This window comes from Dromiciops gliroides, chromosome 2, assembly GCF_019393635.1.
Source record: "Dromiciops gliroides isolate mDroGli1 chromosome 2, mDroGli1.pri, whole genome shotgun sequence".
In the NCBI taxonomy this organism is placed as follows: Eukaryota; Metazoa; Chordata; class Mammalia; order Microbiotheria; family Microbiotheriidae; genus Dromiciops; species Dromiciops gliroides.
Genome location: NC_057862.1, coordinates 318910219 through 318927520, shown reverse-complemented (window position 1 = coordinate 318927520; position 17302 = coordinate 318910219). Strand labels below are relative to the sequence as shown.

Below are 17302 nucleotides of genomic sequence, written 5' to 3'. Positions count from 1 at the left end.
AAAGACGAATCAGAGCACAAGGGAAAAACCTCAAAAAAGAAGGAAAAAAAACATCCCAAAAGTAGAAACAGTATGGTTCAATCTGCATTCAGAATCCACAGTTCTCTTCTTTGATTTTCAAAATTTCTACATGTGTTTATATTTGTTGCATGGAAAAATCCAATGATCTCTTCTGTTTCTCCTTTGTTAAGGAATATAAGATGTTTTAAAGTTTTCCCCATGGATTACATAGTAAAACATTCTAAAAGTTTTGACATTATCTTAGTATGATTTTCTTTGATGAAATTATATTACTATGATTTGTTCTTTGAAGCACCAATTCTTTAGGATTATTTAGTCTATTCAAATTTGAATCAATTTTTCAAATGTTTTTTATTCATGAGCCACTCACAGATAAGAAATATGAATGTTTCTATTCTATTCAACAATCATAAGATATCTAAATTATCTTACATTTCTAAAATTATTCTCTAGTACTTCTTTGTTTATCTTTTTGTCAATTTTTCTAGTTCTAAAAGGGGCAAGTTGAAGCCCTCAAATATTATAGTTTACTATCTGTATATCCTTGTAAATCAATTAACTTTCATTTAAATACTTAGGTGTTAATACATTATGTGAATATAATAAAATTTTGATACTATCCCTTTATATCTTTGAGATGTGCTTTTTAGAAAAATCTTATTTAGTTTTACTTATTCTCTGAGATGATTACTACCCCCAGTTTTTTTATTGAATTCACCTGAACCATAGTTCTGCTCTATTCACTCATTTTAACTGTGTGAATCTTTTTTTTTTTTTTGCAGGGCAATGAGGGTTAAATGACTTGCCCAGGGTCACACAACTAGTAAGTGCCAAGTGTCTGAGGCCAGATTTGAACTCAGGTCCTCCTGAATCCATGGTCGGTGCTTTATCCAATGAGCTACCTAGCTGCCCCCTTTTCAACAAAAATATTTATAAGATTTTTTGCTATGACAGTCCTTATTGTTTTTAGCTTGGAGTTTCTTTCAGGAAGTAAATTGAATTTTTTTTTTCTTTCCCTATTTTCACTTTACTCTCTGGTTCACATAGCTCTGGGCATGCAAGCTCTTTACTTTCTCAAAAAATCATATCCGAGTTTTTTTTTGCCTTGTTATGGTTTTCAAAAGTCTATTCTTAAATTCTTTCTTCTCAACCAGTTTTCAGATCAGTTGATTATTTGATAATAGATACCTTACATTTTCTTCTGTTTTCCCATTTTAAAGTTCTCTAATATTTCTTGTCTAAAAGTTGCTGAGTTCTGATTGTTCCATTCTATTTTTCAAGGAGTCTACTAGTTGGGTAAAGTTTTTTGCCTTCTAAGTTATTCTCTTTCCATTATTTTCCTCCAGAGATCAGTCTTATATCAACTCTGATTGGATCATTTCTTCATCTTTTGCTTCAATTCACTTAGCTGCCCCTGTAGACAATCCATTCTTTTTTCTTTGTGAGGTTCTATCTGTACTGTTGCTGAATTATGCTACTCTTCTAGCTTCTATTTTTATACCCATAGTATTTTCTTCTGTTTATTCTCATTTCTAGCCTCACTTCATGGGATAGGACTGTGTGTGTCAGAGCAAGTCACCATTTCTTTGGCATTATTGGGTGGGTTAGGTCGTCAGTTAGATGCTATGCATCCCCCAGTAGTTCAGATGTCACTGCTGCCATCCTGGATGGGGTAACCAAATTCCAAATTCCACTATCTGACTCAATTCCTGGCTTTTGTCACTTTGATGTTAGTGACAACCTGTTTTCTTTTCTTTGTACAATGTCGAATCTGAAATAGATTCTATTGACTATTAGAGCCTGGATAAGTCCAGGTGGATGTTGGGAGATCATGCTGGTGTCACACCTATCTATAAAGTCTTCTTGTGGATGCCCAGGCACTAAGTTGGCCCCATCACTTCCTGTGGTTCCCAGTGTTCGAAGGAGTGCACATGTGTGCCCTGTCTCCCTGTGCAGTGACTTATAGGGGGAGGATCTGTCCAGAGTATTTTCTGGCACACAAACACCCTTGGGAGATCCCTGTGCCAGCACTGTGCACAGGACTGGGTGCCATCTGACAATTCCATTGCCCATTATCTAATTCCAGGGCAAAGAAGACTGCTGGCAGTTGATCACAAGAAAGCAGGGACCCTACCTGGATATGGGTCACAGTTCTATAGAGGAAAGAAGTTAGGGTTGAGAAAGAGCAAGGACTTTACCAGGATAGACCAGAGTGCAGACCAGAAGAGGAGCGACTACACTTCTCCATGAATCACACCACCTTAGAATCATTGTCAAGTTATACCCTTCCACCCCCTCCTGAACTAGCTGTGAAATAGCAAAGTGGAAAAGTCAGAAGCTTGGAAGAGGCACTCCTCTCACCCAGAGAAATTAACAGAGTCCAACTCTAACATAAAGTTCAAACTAAAAAATGTTCAAAGTGCAAAAATGAAACAACAACAACAACAACACTATTATGGTGACAGGGAAACTCAAGACAAACTCAGATGACAACAATGACATGAAAATAATCTACACGCAGTCTCAATGCAAAGTGCAGACTGGACACAAGCCCAACAAGAATTGATAAAACAAGGGGCAGCTAGGTGGCACAGTGGATAAGAGCACCGGCCCTGGAATCAGGAGTACCTGAGTTCAAATCTGGCCTCAGACACTTAACATTTACTAACTGTGTGACCCTGGGCAAGTCACTTAACGCCAATTGCCTCACTTAAAAAAAAAAAAAGATTTGATAAAACAAACAAACAAAAAAATTGATTTTAAAAATCAAAGTGGGGGCAGCTAGATGGCACAGTGGATAGAGCACCGGCCCTGGAGTCAGGAGGACCTGAGTTCAAATCTGGCCTCAGACACTTAACACTTACTAGCTGTGTGACCCTGGGCAAGTCACTTGGCCCCAATTGCCTCACTAAAAAAAAAAAAAAATCAAAGTGGTAGAGGAAAAAATTAGGAAAAGAAATGAGAGCAATGCAAGAAAATTATGAAAAAAGAATTAACAACTTGATGAGAAGGCATTAAAAAACAGATATTTCTTATTAATTTTGATATATTCTTTAATTCTTCATTACTATGAAGCTATACTTTTATCACACTTGCTTGTCAGTGTACCTTTGAAGATGAAGATGAAGAGACCATTTTTCCAAAACCATTCATGATTATAGTCCACAGGTTTTCAAAGGAGTTTAAATAAAATGAATACTCAGGCCATTAACTAAGGCATGGTATAGATAGTTCTTGCTTTACACCAAAGCAGACCACTCTGCAAACTTCTAAGTAAAGCAAATTTGCTCTCAGGCATATGCCTGTGGAGGGAGGGGGCCAACACACAGTTCAAGGATATGTGGGGGCCAGGGACAGAGAAGCAGAAGGAGGAGCCCACAGGGGCTAGGACCAACCACATGAAGGTGTGGTCAGAACCAAGATGAAGGACATGTGGGGATGGGGGGGGAAGATACAGGGGACACAAACAGGAGGATAGGTGACACATGGGGGACTCGGGACAGACCCAAGTGTGGAAAGATGGAAGACAGACATACAGGGGCCAGACAAGTGGGAGGGTAGGTAAAGTGGGACAAAGGTCTCCTCTCCTCTTGGTGCCAGAGGTCTCAAGACAAACTCCCTGGGGGGGGGGGGGGCAGTCTCTCTGAGTATCTGTTCTGCTTTCACTTGTAGGGTTTGTTTGGGTTTTTTAGTTTCTTTTTTTGGAGGGGGTGGGGGATAGTGGGTAGAAGGCTGCAGAGCACCAAGGTGAGGGGCAGAATCAAAGAGAGAGAACACACTATTGTATAGTAAAGTTAACAAAGGTGATTTAGGGTGATACAAATTTCTTTCAAAATTCTTTACATAAAGTTGAATTTGAGTAATGTGAATTTACAGTGAGAACTGTTTGTATTGAGTTCTCTTGGAGAAATTTCCTAACGTTTCATGGCATGGTATGAAGACACTGTACTTTTCCATCTCCATTTTTATAACTCAATAACAAGTTCTGCTTCTCAGTTTATTTGTCAAACATATTCCCTTAATAGGAACAAGACTTTCAGGCCTACTGGAAGTTAAAAAAAAATCTCCACAACATTTTCAGGGTAATATTTGACTGTCTAATGAAGATGGCCAGAGCTTACAGGCTTATCTGGATTTCTTCTGATGGCAATTTTGCTATAGACTTGAAAGAATAAGCTATCAATAAAAGTTACTGCAGGATTTGTACTCTTGCCCATAAGAAACATTTTTTCTTCACACCAACTTGGGCTAACAGTCTTATTTTATTTTTAAATCAGTCGTCTTCTAGTTTTTGCAACTTCAAAAAGTCTATTCCACAAAACAGACGAATCAGTAACAACCCTTCCTGCTGCCAGGTCGTTTTGAAGGTTTTTGCCTGCTTTCCAAGAACTAAATAAGCTGTTTTGCAGCAATTGTTTGTCAAGTTCTTGGCCTTGTTTTCCCTTTGATTACATTTTCCTTTGTACTTGAGTGGAACTGGTCCTGTTTCGCTGGGGATTGTTGTGATCCTTTAAATACCTGATTTGCCCATATCGACAGTGACAAAAAAAAAATCTAAGTCACTGATGTATTCTCTTTAAAAGCTATAATTTTTGTACATTTCTGAATGTACATTTTGTACATTATTTAGAAAACGAGGAGAGTACTGAAACAAGTGGGTATGGCATGAAATCTGGCAAACTAACAAATAGAACTAAGGGTAAGGAAACCAACTGAATCTAGTTTTATTTGGTCAAGATTAGATGTTTTTAGCCTAATGTTGGTGTAAGTACATATACACATGGCCAATGCTGTCACAAAATAAAACCAAATATTGTTCCCAGTAGTTTACTCACCACTTTACATTCATATGTCAGAATTTGTGCAGCCATTCCCCAAATGGCATCATCCTAATTGTAAAGATGAGCAAGCTGGGGCTTAAAGTGAATAAACGACTTGTATCCACTTAGTAAATGGCAGAAGCAGAAATCAAACCCGGGTCTCCTAAATCCAAAACCAACGATCTTTCCCCCATACTACAGTTTCCTATTAGCACTTAATGATAATATTTCATACTATTCTTGTTCATTTGCATGGTCTTTTTACTTTTTTTTCTTTTTAAAACTAATTAACCTGTAAGGTCCTTGATGGTCAGGGACATGTCTTGTGTTTCTTTCATATGCTCAACAAGGATGAACACAGGAAGTTTAGTTGAATTTAATTTCCTAAGGAATCAATCAGATCGCTCTTTCTCATTATGATATTACTATTGTGAATGCTCTACACAAAGTCATACTCGTACATTACTGTGACGCGGAGGGTAACCTTGGGTTTCTGAAGGCCATGGGAGCAAAATGCAATCTCTGGCAGGTTAACCCATGCCAGAAAGGCTCCAAGTATAGCCCTACATAGTCTTCTTCCAAAAATCATCCTAGCTAAATGTGGACAGTTACATCACCAGTAAGCTAGCAGCTTGGTGATTTTTTTTTTTTGCCACGGCAATCCATGATAAAAAGAAATTAAGATTGTTTTCCCCAGTCTTGTGTAGTCCCATTTTATTTCTCCAATAATGGTGGTAGTGACAGGAAAGGGACTGTGCAGTTTTCATATCACTTATCAATTTCATTTAACTACTGGTGCTACAAATGTGCAATCCTTGTCCAAGGACCAACAAGTGGATGTGCTGCTGGAGAAGCAAAATCACATCAACCTTGCTAATTCTATGATAAATAACCAGAAGAACAGGTGGTAGCAAGACCTTTATCTTCTGGGTCTTTGGTAGCTGAGGTAGTACCACACCTGTAGAAGCAGCTCCATCTCTACAAAGGACCCTTCCCAGGGTGATGGCTTCATAAGTGATGCTGAAGAAGCACCTGTGGCCTCTGCTCAGTGGCAAAAGGAAAGCAGGGCCCATCACAGAATCCAAGCTGGGAGCCTCAGGATGCTGTGACCTCACAGCTCTTAGCTTAGGGCTTCGGCTTTCTCCACAAGGATCCAGGGGGACAGTAGTAATTCGTCTGCAGGCAAAGACTGCCTCCAGGCTCCTTTACCTAGACTGGCTTGCCTGCTTCCCAGGAGGCAGTTTCAAGAAAGAAGTTGTAACTAAATGAAAGGATGGCTCACAAGTATTCCTTGAGAGGCAAAGAAAGAATCTGATACAGTTGGTTATATCATATACCCAAGGGCAGTAGGAAATATTATTTCATGGGATGCTTTGTAATCAGATATTATAGTACTAGTATTAAATACTTACAAAAATACCACTATAAAGATAATTGTATCTTATATATACATACACACCTACATATATGTGTGTGTGTGTGTGTGTGTGTGTGTGTGTGTGTGTATTTTTTGTTGTTGTTGCTGAGAATAAAAAGATAAATTTAATGAGGAGGGCAGCTAGGTGGCACATTAAAGCACCAGCCCTAGATTCAGGAGGACCTGAGTTCAAATCCAGTCTCAGACACTTGACACTTACTAGCTGGGTGACCCTGGGCAAGTTACTTAACCCTCACTGCCCCACAAAAAAAAAAGAAAAAAAGAAATTCAATGAAGAATTTGATAAAACTCCTCCAAGTGAAATCAACATATAATCTGTTACCTGATGTCTTCAAAGCAAAGTCAATAAAAAGTGAGGATAGGGAGAAATTTAAGAAAGTGTGGTTCAGAAAGGATCAAGAGATACCAATGACTTCTAAAACTATACAGAAGCCTTATTTCTTTATATCATAAATACTTTCTTAAAGAAAAAATTCACAGATGCTAGACATGACAAGCACCAAATAACATAAAAAAGAGACATATTTTAAAAGATAGGAAATCATTGTTATTGATGTGAGAACCTTTGTTGCAGTCAGGCCACCATGTTGTCAGAGCTAAGATCAAAACTAATGAGAAGCTAAAAGAAAGACTAACAGTGAAGAAAGATATGGTGGATAATTGAAACAACTCAATCCTGAAACAAGTGACTGATAATCAAAAATGGGAAATACTCAAGAGAAATAACTAATCAACACAACAAAAAGAGACCAAAAAGCCCAGAAAGCACTTTTCAGCAAACACCTGATTTAATTGACAAATGGGAAGACATAGCTTCCCAAGCCAACACTGTGATAGAATAAAAAAGAGAGGATGATGGACAATTTAGCAAAGAAGTAGTGGAAGGTAAAAAAATTAACACTTGGAGCAGAATTTAAGAGGACCTCAAAAGACCACACAGAGTCAACTGGTGCATCACTTTTCTTTTTAATCCATAAGGCAAAGAAAATAGAAATCATAGGACAAAAATTTTTATTTCAAAGTAAAATAATATTTTTATGGGTGTCAAATGAGGTACCTGGTCCTTCTAAGATTAAAGAAAGTTTGGTAAGACATCTAACTTGTAACATCATCAAGGGCATTTAAGGACAAAAATAGAATGAGATAATATGAAAAAAAAAGCAAAGATTTACAAAAAATATAACAAACTACCCCATCCCCATAAAACCCCATGGAACACTTAAAAACTCTAACAAAACAGTCTCAGATGTACTTATAAGATATGAGTCAGAAATGGCACTAAAGAGAATAAAGACTGGAAAAGATGCTGGATTAGACCAGCTAGCAGGTGTACATAGAGTAGTTGTGTGTTAGAAATGTCATAATTTGAGGGTTCTGAGATTGATATACAAGAGTATCTAAAGGAAAACACCAAGGATAAGGGGGAAAAATTTCACGTCTTAATACCAAAAAAGAGTACCAAGAGAACATGATTTTGATACAAACTGAAGGCATACTAGATTAGGATATTTGTAGAGAATGGGATGGTTTATGCAAAATATATTTGACAATGGACCACATCTTTAACATTTGACAATTGAAACAGTGCTTACTTTTTTTGATTAAGAAAAAGATTTTGGGGGCAGCTAGGTGGCGCAGTGGATAAAGCACCGGCCCTGGATTCAGGAGGACCTGAGTTCAAATCCAACCTCAGATACTTGACACTAGCTGTGTGACCCTGGCTAAGTCACTTAACCCCCAATGCCCCGCCAAAAGAAAAAAAAAAAGAAAAAGATTTTGATTAATACAACAAAATGCATATAGGCTCTTTTTTAAAAAAATTCTCATCCCTACATCAAAATAATTTATAATTCCTTAAAATACAGAACAAAAATAAAACTGTGTAATAACTTTCTGATCATACAATTCAAGGCAGTCATAAAAACAGGTAGATAGATGCCACAGGGATAGAAAATCCAAATTAAGGAAAGATTCCCTTTGGATGGTAAGGTTTTCCAGATGATCTTATTTGCAAATGCCAATGTACTGATTGAATAAGCCCCTAGACCACTGCAGAGCTTCTTGGAAGAAATCTGTTTCACTTAAAGGAGTTTGCCTGACCAGCCATAAGGAAAGACCAAATGCACGAAGAAGGAAGGTTACTGCATGAATTTGAGTGAACAACCAATAGAGTCTGATATCTGACAGAGGACAAATTACAGGAATGGACTAATAAGTTGGTCTAAGAATTGAAAAAGAAAATGGCTTGATTCCCTTTCTGAAACAGCAAGGTTCCTTAAGTAACATTAACCTTCTCATTAAATGAAAGGCCCATATTTTTTAATGCTAATATTCTATCGGTATTACCATATGGCAGGAAGATATATAATCTATCAGCTTGAACAAAATTTAATTAAATGGATTTCACTCAAAGAGAAATACAAAAGCACTTGATGGGTGTAAACAGGCTGCAAAATATAACCAATGAGGAACTCCAAATAATCATAGGAGTAGAAGATTTCATCAATAAACAGTAATGATAGAAAAAGAATATGGGCTGGCCAAGTGCTAAGAACAAGGCATGACAGGGGAACAGCCAGAGAAATCAAACACACAGAGTGAACCTTCTGGGGTAAGCTTATGGGAGTCACACAACAGAGGCAGAAATGGATGAGATGCAATCTGCATCAATGCAGGGAATTGCCAAAATGATTAATTTGAGTAAGGTGAATGAATAAAAAAGAATGAAAGGGATGTAGAAGAAGTAACCATTATCTTATTAGAGATATTTGTACGCTGAAACTCATTACCAGATTGGTAGCAAGGTGTTGAAATTTTAGCCACTGACATCTACATGACAGACACTTTGATCTACACTAATTGACAGTGTACTTACACTAATAAGTACTGAAGAATCAATCACTTTAAATGCAATTGGTGTTGCTGTTTAAAGTTAAGTCCCTAACCAATTATTAGAAACAAATAAAATGTTACTCTATGAATAAAGAAGCATGCAATTTGGAGCTTCCCGTGTTTAAAAAGTATTTAGTAAACAAAGCTCAGCAGCAAGAGATAGAAAGAGAAATTCCATTTAAAGTAATGATAGACAATATAAAATACTTGGGAGTCTACCTGCCAAGACAAACCCAGAACTCCATGAACACAATTACAAAACACTTTTCACACAAATAAAATCAGATCTATGTAACTGGAAAAATATCAATTGCTCATGAATAGGTTGAGCTAATATAATAAAGATAACAATTCTACCTATATTAATTTACCTATTCAGTGCCATACCAATCAGACTACCTAAAAATTATTTTATAAAGTTAGAAAAAATAATAACAAAATTCATCTGGAAAAACAAAAAGTCAAGAATATCAAGGGAACTAATGAAAAAAAAAACACAGGAAGGTGGGCTAGCCATATCAAACTTGAAGCTATGCTATAAAGCGGCCGTCATCAAAACTATTTGGTACTGGCTAAGAAATAGAGTGGTGGATCAATGGAATAGGTTAGGCACAGGAGACGCAGTAGTAAATGACTATAGTAATCTACTGTTTGATAAACCCAAAGACTCCAGCTTCTGAGATAGGAACTCAATATTTGACAAAAACTGCTGGGAAAACTGGAAGATAGTACGGCAGAAACTAGGCATAGACCAACATCTTACACCTTATACAAAAATAAGGTCAAAATGGGTTCAAGATTTAGACATAAAGGGTGATAACATAGATAAATTAGGAGAGGAAGGAAGAGTTTACCTCTCACATCTATGGAGAGGAAAACAATTTATGTTCAAACAAGAGATAGAGAATATTATGAAATGCAAGATGGAAGACTTTGATTACATTAAATTAAAAAGGTTTTGTACAAGCAGAAGCAATGCAGCCAAAATTAGAAGGGAGGCAGAAAACTGGGAAACAATTTTTATAGCCAGCACTTCTGATAAAGGCCTAATTTCTAAAATATATCAGAAACTAAATCAAATTTACAAGAATCCAAGTCATTCCCTAATTGATAAATGGTCAAAGGATATGAACAGGCAGTTTTCTGATGAAGAAGTCAAAGCTATCTATTGCCATATGAAAAAATGCTCTAAATCATGATTGATCAGAGAAATACAAATTAAAACAACTCTGAGGTACCACCTCACACCTATCAGATTGGCTAATATGACAAAAAAGGAAAATAATAAATGTTGGAGAAGCTGTGGAAAAATTGGAACACTAATGCATTGTTGGTGAAGCTGTGAACTGATCCAACCATTTTGGAGAGCAATCTGGAACTATGCTCAAAGGGCTATGGGACTGTTCATATCCTTTGACCCAGTGGTACTACTGCTAGATCTGTAACCCAAAGAGACCATAGAAAAGGGAAAAGGACCCGTATGTACAAAAATATTTATAACAGCTCTCTTTGTGGTGGCAAAGAATTGGAAATCGAGGGAATGCCCATCAATAGAGAAAATGGCTAAACAATTTGTAGTATGTGAATGTAATGGAATACTACTGTGCTGTAAGAAACGATGAGTAGGAGGAGTTCAGAGAAACCTGGAAGGACTTACATGAATTGATGCTGACTGAGAGGAGCAGAACCAGGAGAACACTGTACACAGTAACAGCAACATTGTGTGATGAACAATGGTGCTAGACTTGGCTCTTCTCAGCAGTGCAACGATCCAAAACAGTTTCAAAGAACACATGATAGAAAATGTTCTCAACATCCAGAAAAAAGAACTGTGGATTATGAATGCAGATTGAACCATAACTGTTTTGGACTGTTTTTTCCCTTCTTTTTTGAGGTTTTTCCCTTGTGCTCTGATTCTTCTTTCACAAGATGACTAATGTAGAAATATGTTTAATGTGATTGTACATATACAACCTATATCAGACTGCTTTCCGTCTTGGGGAGGAAGGAGGGAAGAGAGGGTAGGAGAAAAAATTTGGAACTAAAAATCCTGTGAAAACCAATTTTGAAAACTATCCTTATATATAACTGGAAACTAATAAAATACTTTTTAAAAAAGTATTTAGGGGCAGCTAGGTGGCGCAGTGGATAGAGCACCGGCCCTGGAGTCAAGAGTACCTGAGTTCAAATCCGACCTCAGACATTTAACACTTACTAGCTGTGTGACCCTGGGCAACTCACTTAACCCCAATTGCCTCACTAAAAAAAAAAAAATATTTAGTAGACCTCACCTTTGGGATCCACTTCCCTCCCAGAAAGTTGCCGCATGTTGGACACTTTGGTGGTTTGTGCCTGGTGACATAGGTGAAAGAGCAACCAGGGCTAGTGCAGTTCCCATGGCCCCTGCGGGTATAAGTGGTAGTCTTGGAAGGAGAGAAGGAAAAAGAATTAACACATTCTGAACTGTCAGCCTTGGTTACATTTATAAGCATAATAATAGCATCCTTTCACATAAGGATGGAACCTCTACAATTAATCACAGAATATTAGAGTTGGAAGGCACCTGAAAGATCCAGTCAATTTTAACATTTTACAAAAGAAGCTGAGGTCCATGGAAGAAAACTGACTTGTCTAAGATCATGCTGCTAGTTAATGGCAGGGCTGAGAATGGAACACAATCTCCAGACTCCTAGTTTGGATAATGCCATTCCTCTGTTTGGCTCCTGGTTCTTCATCTAATTTGACCAAAAATCAAGAATTTCCTTTAGGAAACCTTGAGAGCTTCCTGGGCATATGCAATATCAGTCCTAGGGAATGAAGAATGGTGGCATCAGCAGCAGAAGCTAAAGATGTATATCTAGGGCTATGGGGTTGTTCTTTTGTTTCTTCTCAGGTATACCAGCCATTATTTGTACTCATCAGTAATGGGTTTTTAGATGGAATGCTTCTAGTTAAACAGGTGTGTTTAACTTGTTTCACACAAACCCAAACAGCATGCATGTTAGTTTATGAAATAACAATCCAGAAAATGAAAACAAGAGAATACACATAGAGAAAATATAAGCTAACAGATAGGAAAAAGTGACCCCAAAAGGAACACAATAGAGCAGAAAAAGTTCTAGAACCTGAAGACCTGAATTCTGTCCCTAACTTCTATACTAACTATGACTGTGAGTAAGTCAGTTTCATTTGCTGGTCATTGACTCTATCCGTAAAATGAAGAGGTCTAACTAGAGACTGTAAGGTATCTTCTAAATAACATTTTATGATATTGTTTTCTTATTTCCCAGAAATGAGGCTATAAAGTCACATTATCATCAGCACCAGTAGTCTTGACCAAGTATAAATTCCCTGCCCTAAATAATCACAAAATTATTCCCTCTATACTAACCAGCTTTATAGAGGCTGAGTTTTCCACAACCGAGTGGGTGGGCAGAGGAAGCATGATGAACTGTGTGGTCGGTGCTGTAGAACTGCTTTCACTGGAGTCCTACAAACACACATCAGAAAGAGGTCATGTGGCAGAAAAGGGACTGGAATTCAGTTCTTCAGATGCCCTGTCTACAGCTCTTTCCTCTATCTAATGTTGGCTACTCTTTAGCTCTGGATACTTTAAAAGAATTCTCTCACTGCTAGGCCATCCTTATGAGTTAAGGAAGAAAATCACAGGATTTCTAATATTAAAAAGGAGCAAGTAGTATCCATTACCTCCCGCAAAGCAAATTATAAAAGAAATGTAGAATTAAATCCGGTTTATTCTCCAAGCAGAATGAAAAAGAATAGAAAGGGGGCAATTCTACAATGTAATCATATACAATATGCTTCCATCACCAAATAACTTTACAACACAGAGAGGCTGAGTTTGTTTTTTAAAAGTTTTGTTTCCAGAGGTATTACTATATCCAAATTAAAAGCAAAAGCACACACACAAATCCAAATAATAGTGGAGGTTTTAGGGCTTTGGGACATAACCTAGCTTGAAGTCATGTGAAACTGCTTTTAAACAAATGCCCCAGGATAAGAATGATATTAATCAAATTTGTCTTTTCTCAAAGGAATCAAGTTAATTCCAGTTAAATTAGGCAATGGAAAGCTGTTGCAAATCGAATGATAAAGAAATATAAGGGCTCCAAGGTACACAAACAAATTGATGAATTCCACAGCATTCACAACACAGGAAGTTGAAAACACTAAATGTAGGTCTCTTTTCCCCCCAGCTATGGCTGGCACTATGATAACTTAAAACAGAAATAGATGAAATCAGAACTTAATTCACTTACCCTCACAACTGCCACCACAGATACATTATCCCCCACTTGGGGGTGGGACACAGCCAGACTTCCGCTGGGGATGTCTTGGGAGCTGCTCACCAGGGTCTCTTCAATGACCAGACTTGTCTGATAAGGGTGGTTCTCCCCTACCTCTAGGGCAGCCTCCTCCAGGACTACATCATGAGATAAGATTTCTGAAGTAACCATCTCCTGGACATTGTTGGGCTGAGCGCCCACCTCCTCTGCCAGCCCCTCGATAGTGATGCATTGCTCTGCTGCACCCGCTTGGCTGGGCTCCATAGACAAAATGTTTGGGAGTGCCTCCTGAGAAGCCCTTGGGACTGGTATCCCTTTGGTGGGGCCTGGAGTCACACACAGCTCTAAGGGCTGACAGCTCTGATCCTCCTGAAGAGTACTCTTGGGAATGATGATATAATCAGATCGGGGGAGGATCTTGCGGAAACCTGGGATGTCTGGGACCACGGCAGTCAGTGCAGATAGCTTAGAGTTCTGGGGATTAAAAAATGGATAAAGGTAACTAAAACATTCAGACCGTTGGACCCAAAGATCCCACTACTAGGTATATACCACAAGGAGGTCACTGAAAAGAAGTCCCTAAATACACCAAATATTTAAGGCAGCATTTTTTTGTGGTAGCAAAGAATTGGAAACAAGGTAGATGTCTATCAATTGGGGAATGGCTAAGCAAACTGTGGCACATGAATATATTAGAATATCACTGTGCTATAAGAAACACAATGGCAACAACGTATATGAAAAGAACCACTACAAAACAATAAAAAATGGATGCTGCAAAATTTCAAAAGAACAAATATAGCCCCAAAGGAGATATATGAGAAGATACTCTATCACATTTCTTTGAAAAGGTGACAGGTACATGGGTGTAATATACTGCATGTTATTTTCATCCTTTTTCTATGTATTGAACAAAATTTTACTCATTTTTTCCCTTCCTCTTCCTCCCCCTCTCCCCATTTTAAAAAATGTTATTGTTATATGGGATGGGGCAGGGAAGAATACTGCAAGAAATTCATGGTGTTTTATATCTATATATATATATATGCATACACACGCACACACACACACACACACACACACACACTTTGTTTTAAAATGTAGGAATGGGGGGCAGCTAGGTGGCACAGTGAATAAAGTACCAGCCCTGGATTCAAGAGAACCTGAGTTCAAATCTGGCCTCAGAGACTTGACACCGACTAGTTGCGTGACCTTGGGCAAGTCACTTAACCCTTATTGACATGAAAAAATAAACGAATGAATGAATGAATAAATGAAATAAAACAAAATGTAGGAATAGAAGAAACAGAGTAGACTGACAGAATGAGGGTATGTTCTTCTCACCTGACGACTTTCAAAAAAGAAATGGAGGAAACTGCAAAATCCTGTCGTAAGACCACAATAAATGTCATATATCATACCCAGCTCACTGGTCTTTATTTTACCACAGCACCCTTGGTCTCATGTGAATTATGCTTTAGCCTAACAGAAACAATCAGCCCAGAACCACCAAAGTGACACTGATGTCAAGCCAGAATGGGTGACTATCTCTATGAAAAATAAATAAAACGGGAGAAGTGTAATGTTCAGCAGCAAATAAGGGAGTTCTTGGAAATTTAATCCACTTTGAAGTGGATCAATGCGATGTAATCCTGCCAGGCCACAGACTCTCCAGGAAGGACCAAACTAGACAAATGGAAGACAATATGACACTATTTGGGAAGAAGACTATGAATGGCAATAGGATAAAAATGTTACTGTATAAAGAGAACAGTACAAGGCATTCCACATTTGAATAATGAAGATATGAGAATAAAGTGACTGCACATATCATAAAGTAATAAATTAGAGATCAAACAAATTAATGATACTCGTTAAGGAAGGTTCCCTCCCCACCTCCCAGGGGAAAAGGCATCTTACAAAAAGTGAGACTGAGCTAATATTTTAAGTAAGTTTTAATGATAGATAGCTTGTTTTTTATCATAATTTTTCCTAGCATCCCCTGTTCTCCCAGAGAACCATCCCATGAAACAAAGTATTAAAAAAAAGAGAAAAAAATTCAGTACAATTGATCAATACATTGAAAAAGTCTGAAAACACATGCAATGTACCACACCTGTGTACCTCCTATCTCCACAAAGGTGTGGGTTAAGGGCTATCTTTCCATATCACTCATTCAAGTGATTCTTGATGTTCATAATTTTTTTTACATTCACTTTTGCATTTTTTTGTGTGGTTGTTCTATTTACATTGTTATAGTCATTTTATATATTTTTTCCTGGTTCTGCTTACTTCACTGTGCAATGGTTCATATAGATCTTGTCATGCTTCTCTGTATTCATCACATGCCTTTTCTTACAGGACAGTAATCTTCCATTACATTCATGTGCCACAATTTGTTTAGCCATTTCCCAATCAATGGGTGCCCAATTCTTTGTTGTTTGCTATCACAAAAAAAGTGCTCCTATAAATATTCTAATGTATATGGAGATTCTCTTCTTATCAATGGCTTTCCTTGGGGCATAAGCCTAGTCTCTGGTTCAAAAAGTATGGACATTTAGTCTCTTTAATTGCATAATTCCAAACTGCTTTCCAAAATGGCTGTACCATTTCACAGCTCCACCAACCACGTATTAATGTTTCTAATCATCTCACAAATACTCCACCCCTAACTACTGTCATTTTGCAGGATGTGAAGTGAAATTTCAAGGGTGTTTTGGTTTGTATTTTTCTTATTATTAGGGATTTGGAGTGTTCTTTCATGTGACTATTAATACTTTGCAGTTATTTTTTTGAGAACTATTTGTTCATATTCTTTGACCATTTATCTAATGAGGACTAATATTTATAATATGTATTATAGTACATGATTTACAGTTTATATTATATATATTTTTTGGGTTTTGGGTTTTTTTTTTTAGTGAGGCAATTGGGGTTAAGTGACTTGCCGAGGGTCACACAGCTAGTAAGTGTGTGTTAAGTGTCTGAGGCCGGATTTGAACTCAGGTACTCCTGACTCCAGGGCCGGTGCTCTATCCACTGCGCCACCTAGCTGCCGCCTAACAAGTTATTTTTTTACCATATATTAGTGGCCCTATATATTATTTTTATATTATAATATATTATTTATATATTATTTTTACCATATATTACAATATATAGGGGCCCTATATATTATTTTTATATTATATTATAATATATTATATTATATTATTTATATATTATTTTTTTTACCATATATTACAATATATAGGGCCCCTATATATTGTAATATATGGTAAAAAATAACTTGTTAGGCGGCAGCTAGGTGGCACAGTGGATAGAGCACCGGCCCTGGAGTCAGGAGTACCTGAGTTCAAATCTGGCCTCAGACACTTAACACACACTTACTAGCTGTGTGACCCTCGGCAAGTCACTTAACCCCAATTGCCTCACTAAAACTAAACAAAACAAAACAAAAAACCCTTGTTATATATAGTTAGTATGTCTTGGATACTAAACCCATATCAGAGAAATGATACAAAGATTATTTTTTCCCATTTGACTGCTTCCCTACTTATCCTAGGTGTATTAATTTTGCCTGTAAAGAAGATTTTCAGTTGCATATAATCAAAATTATTTTATTTTTGTAACTGCTTCTATCTCTCGTTTGGTTAAGAAAATATCTTCAACCAATAGCCATGAAAAGTGTAGCATCTACTTTTCTAATTTTTTTTTAGTATGACCTTTAAGTTCACCTATGTATTTAGAATGTATCATGAAATATTATATAAAGTGTTGGTCTAAGTCTAATTTCTGCCTAACCTGAATTAATAATATTAAGA

At 37.2% G+C, this 17302-nt stretch overlaps 1 protein-coding gene across 3 annotated transcripts in view; it reads right to left on the bottom strand.

Moving 5' to 3' along the window:
* Positions 1 to 17302, bottom strand: part of HMGXB3 (HMG-box containing 3) — a 61957-nt gene that overhangs the window by 24952 nt on the left and 19703 nt on the right. For all 3 annotated transcript variants that reach the window (XM_043987507.1, XM_043987505.1, XM_043987506.1), the window contains exons 4-6: positions 13452 to 13952; positions 12563 to 12661; positions 11463 to 11594 (exon numbers count right to left, since the gene is read on the bottom strand). In XM_043987507.1, the coding sequence (XP_043843442.1) occupies positions 11463 to 11594; positions 12563 to 12661; positions 13452 to 13952 (732 nt within the window). The remainder of the gene's footprint in view (positions 1 to 11462; positions 11595 to 12562; positions 12662 to 13451; positions 13953 to 17302) is intronic.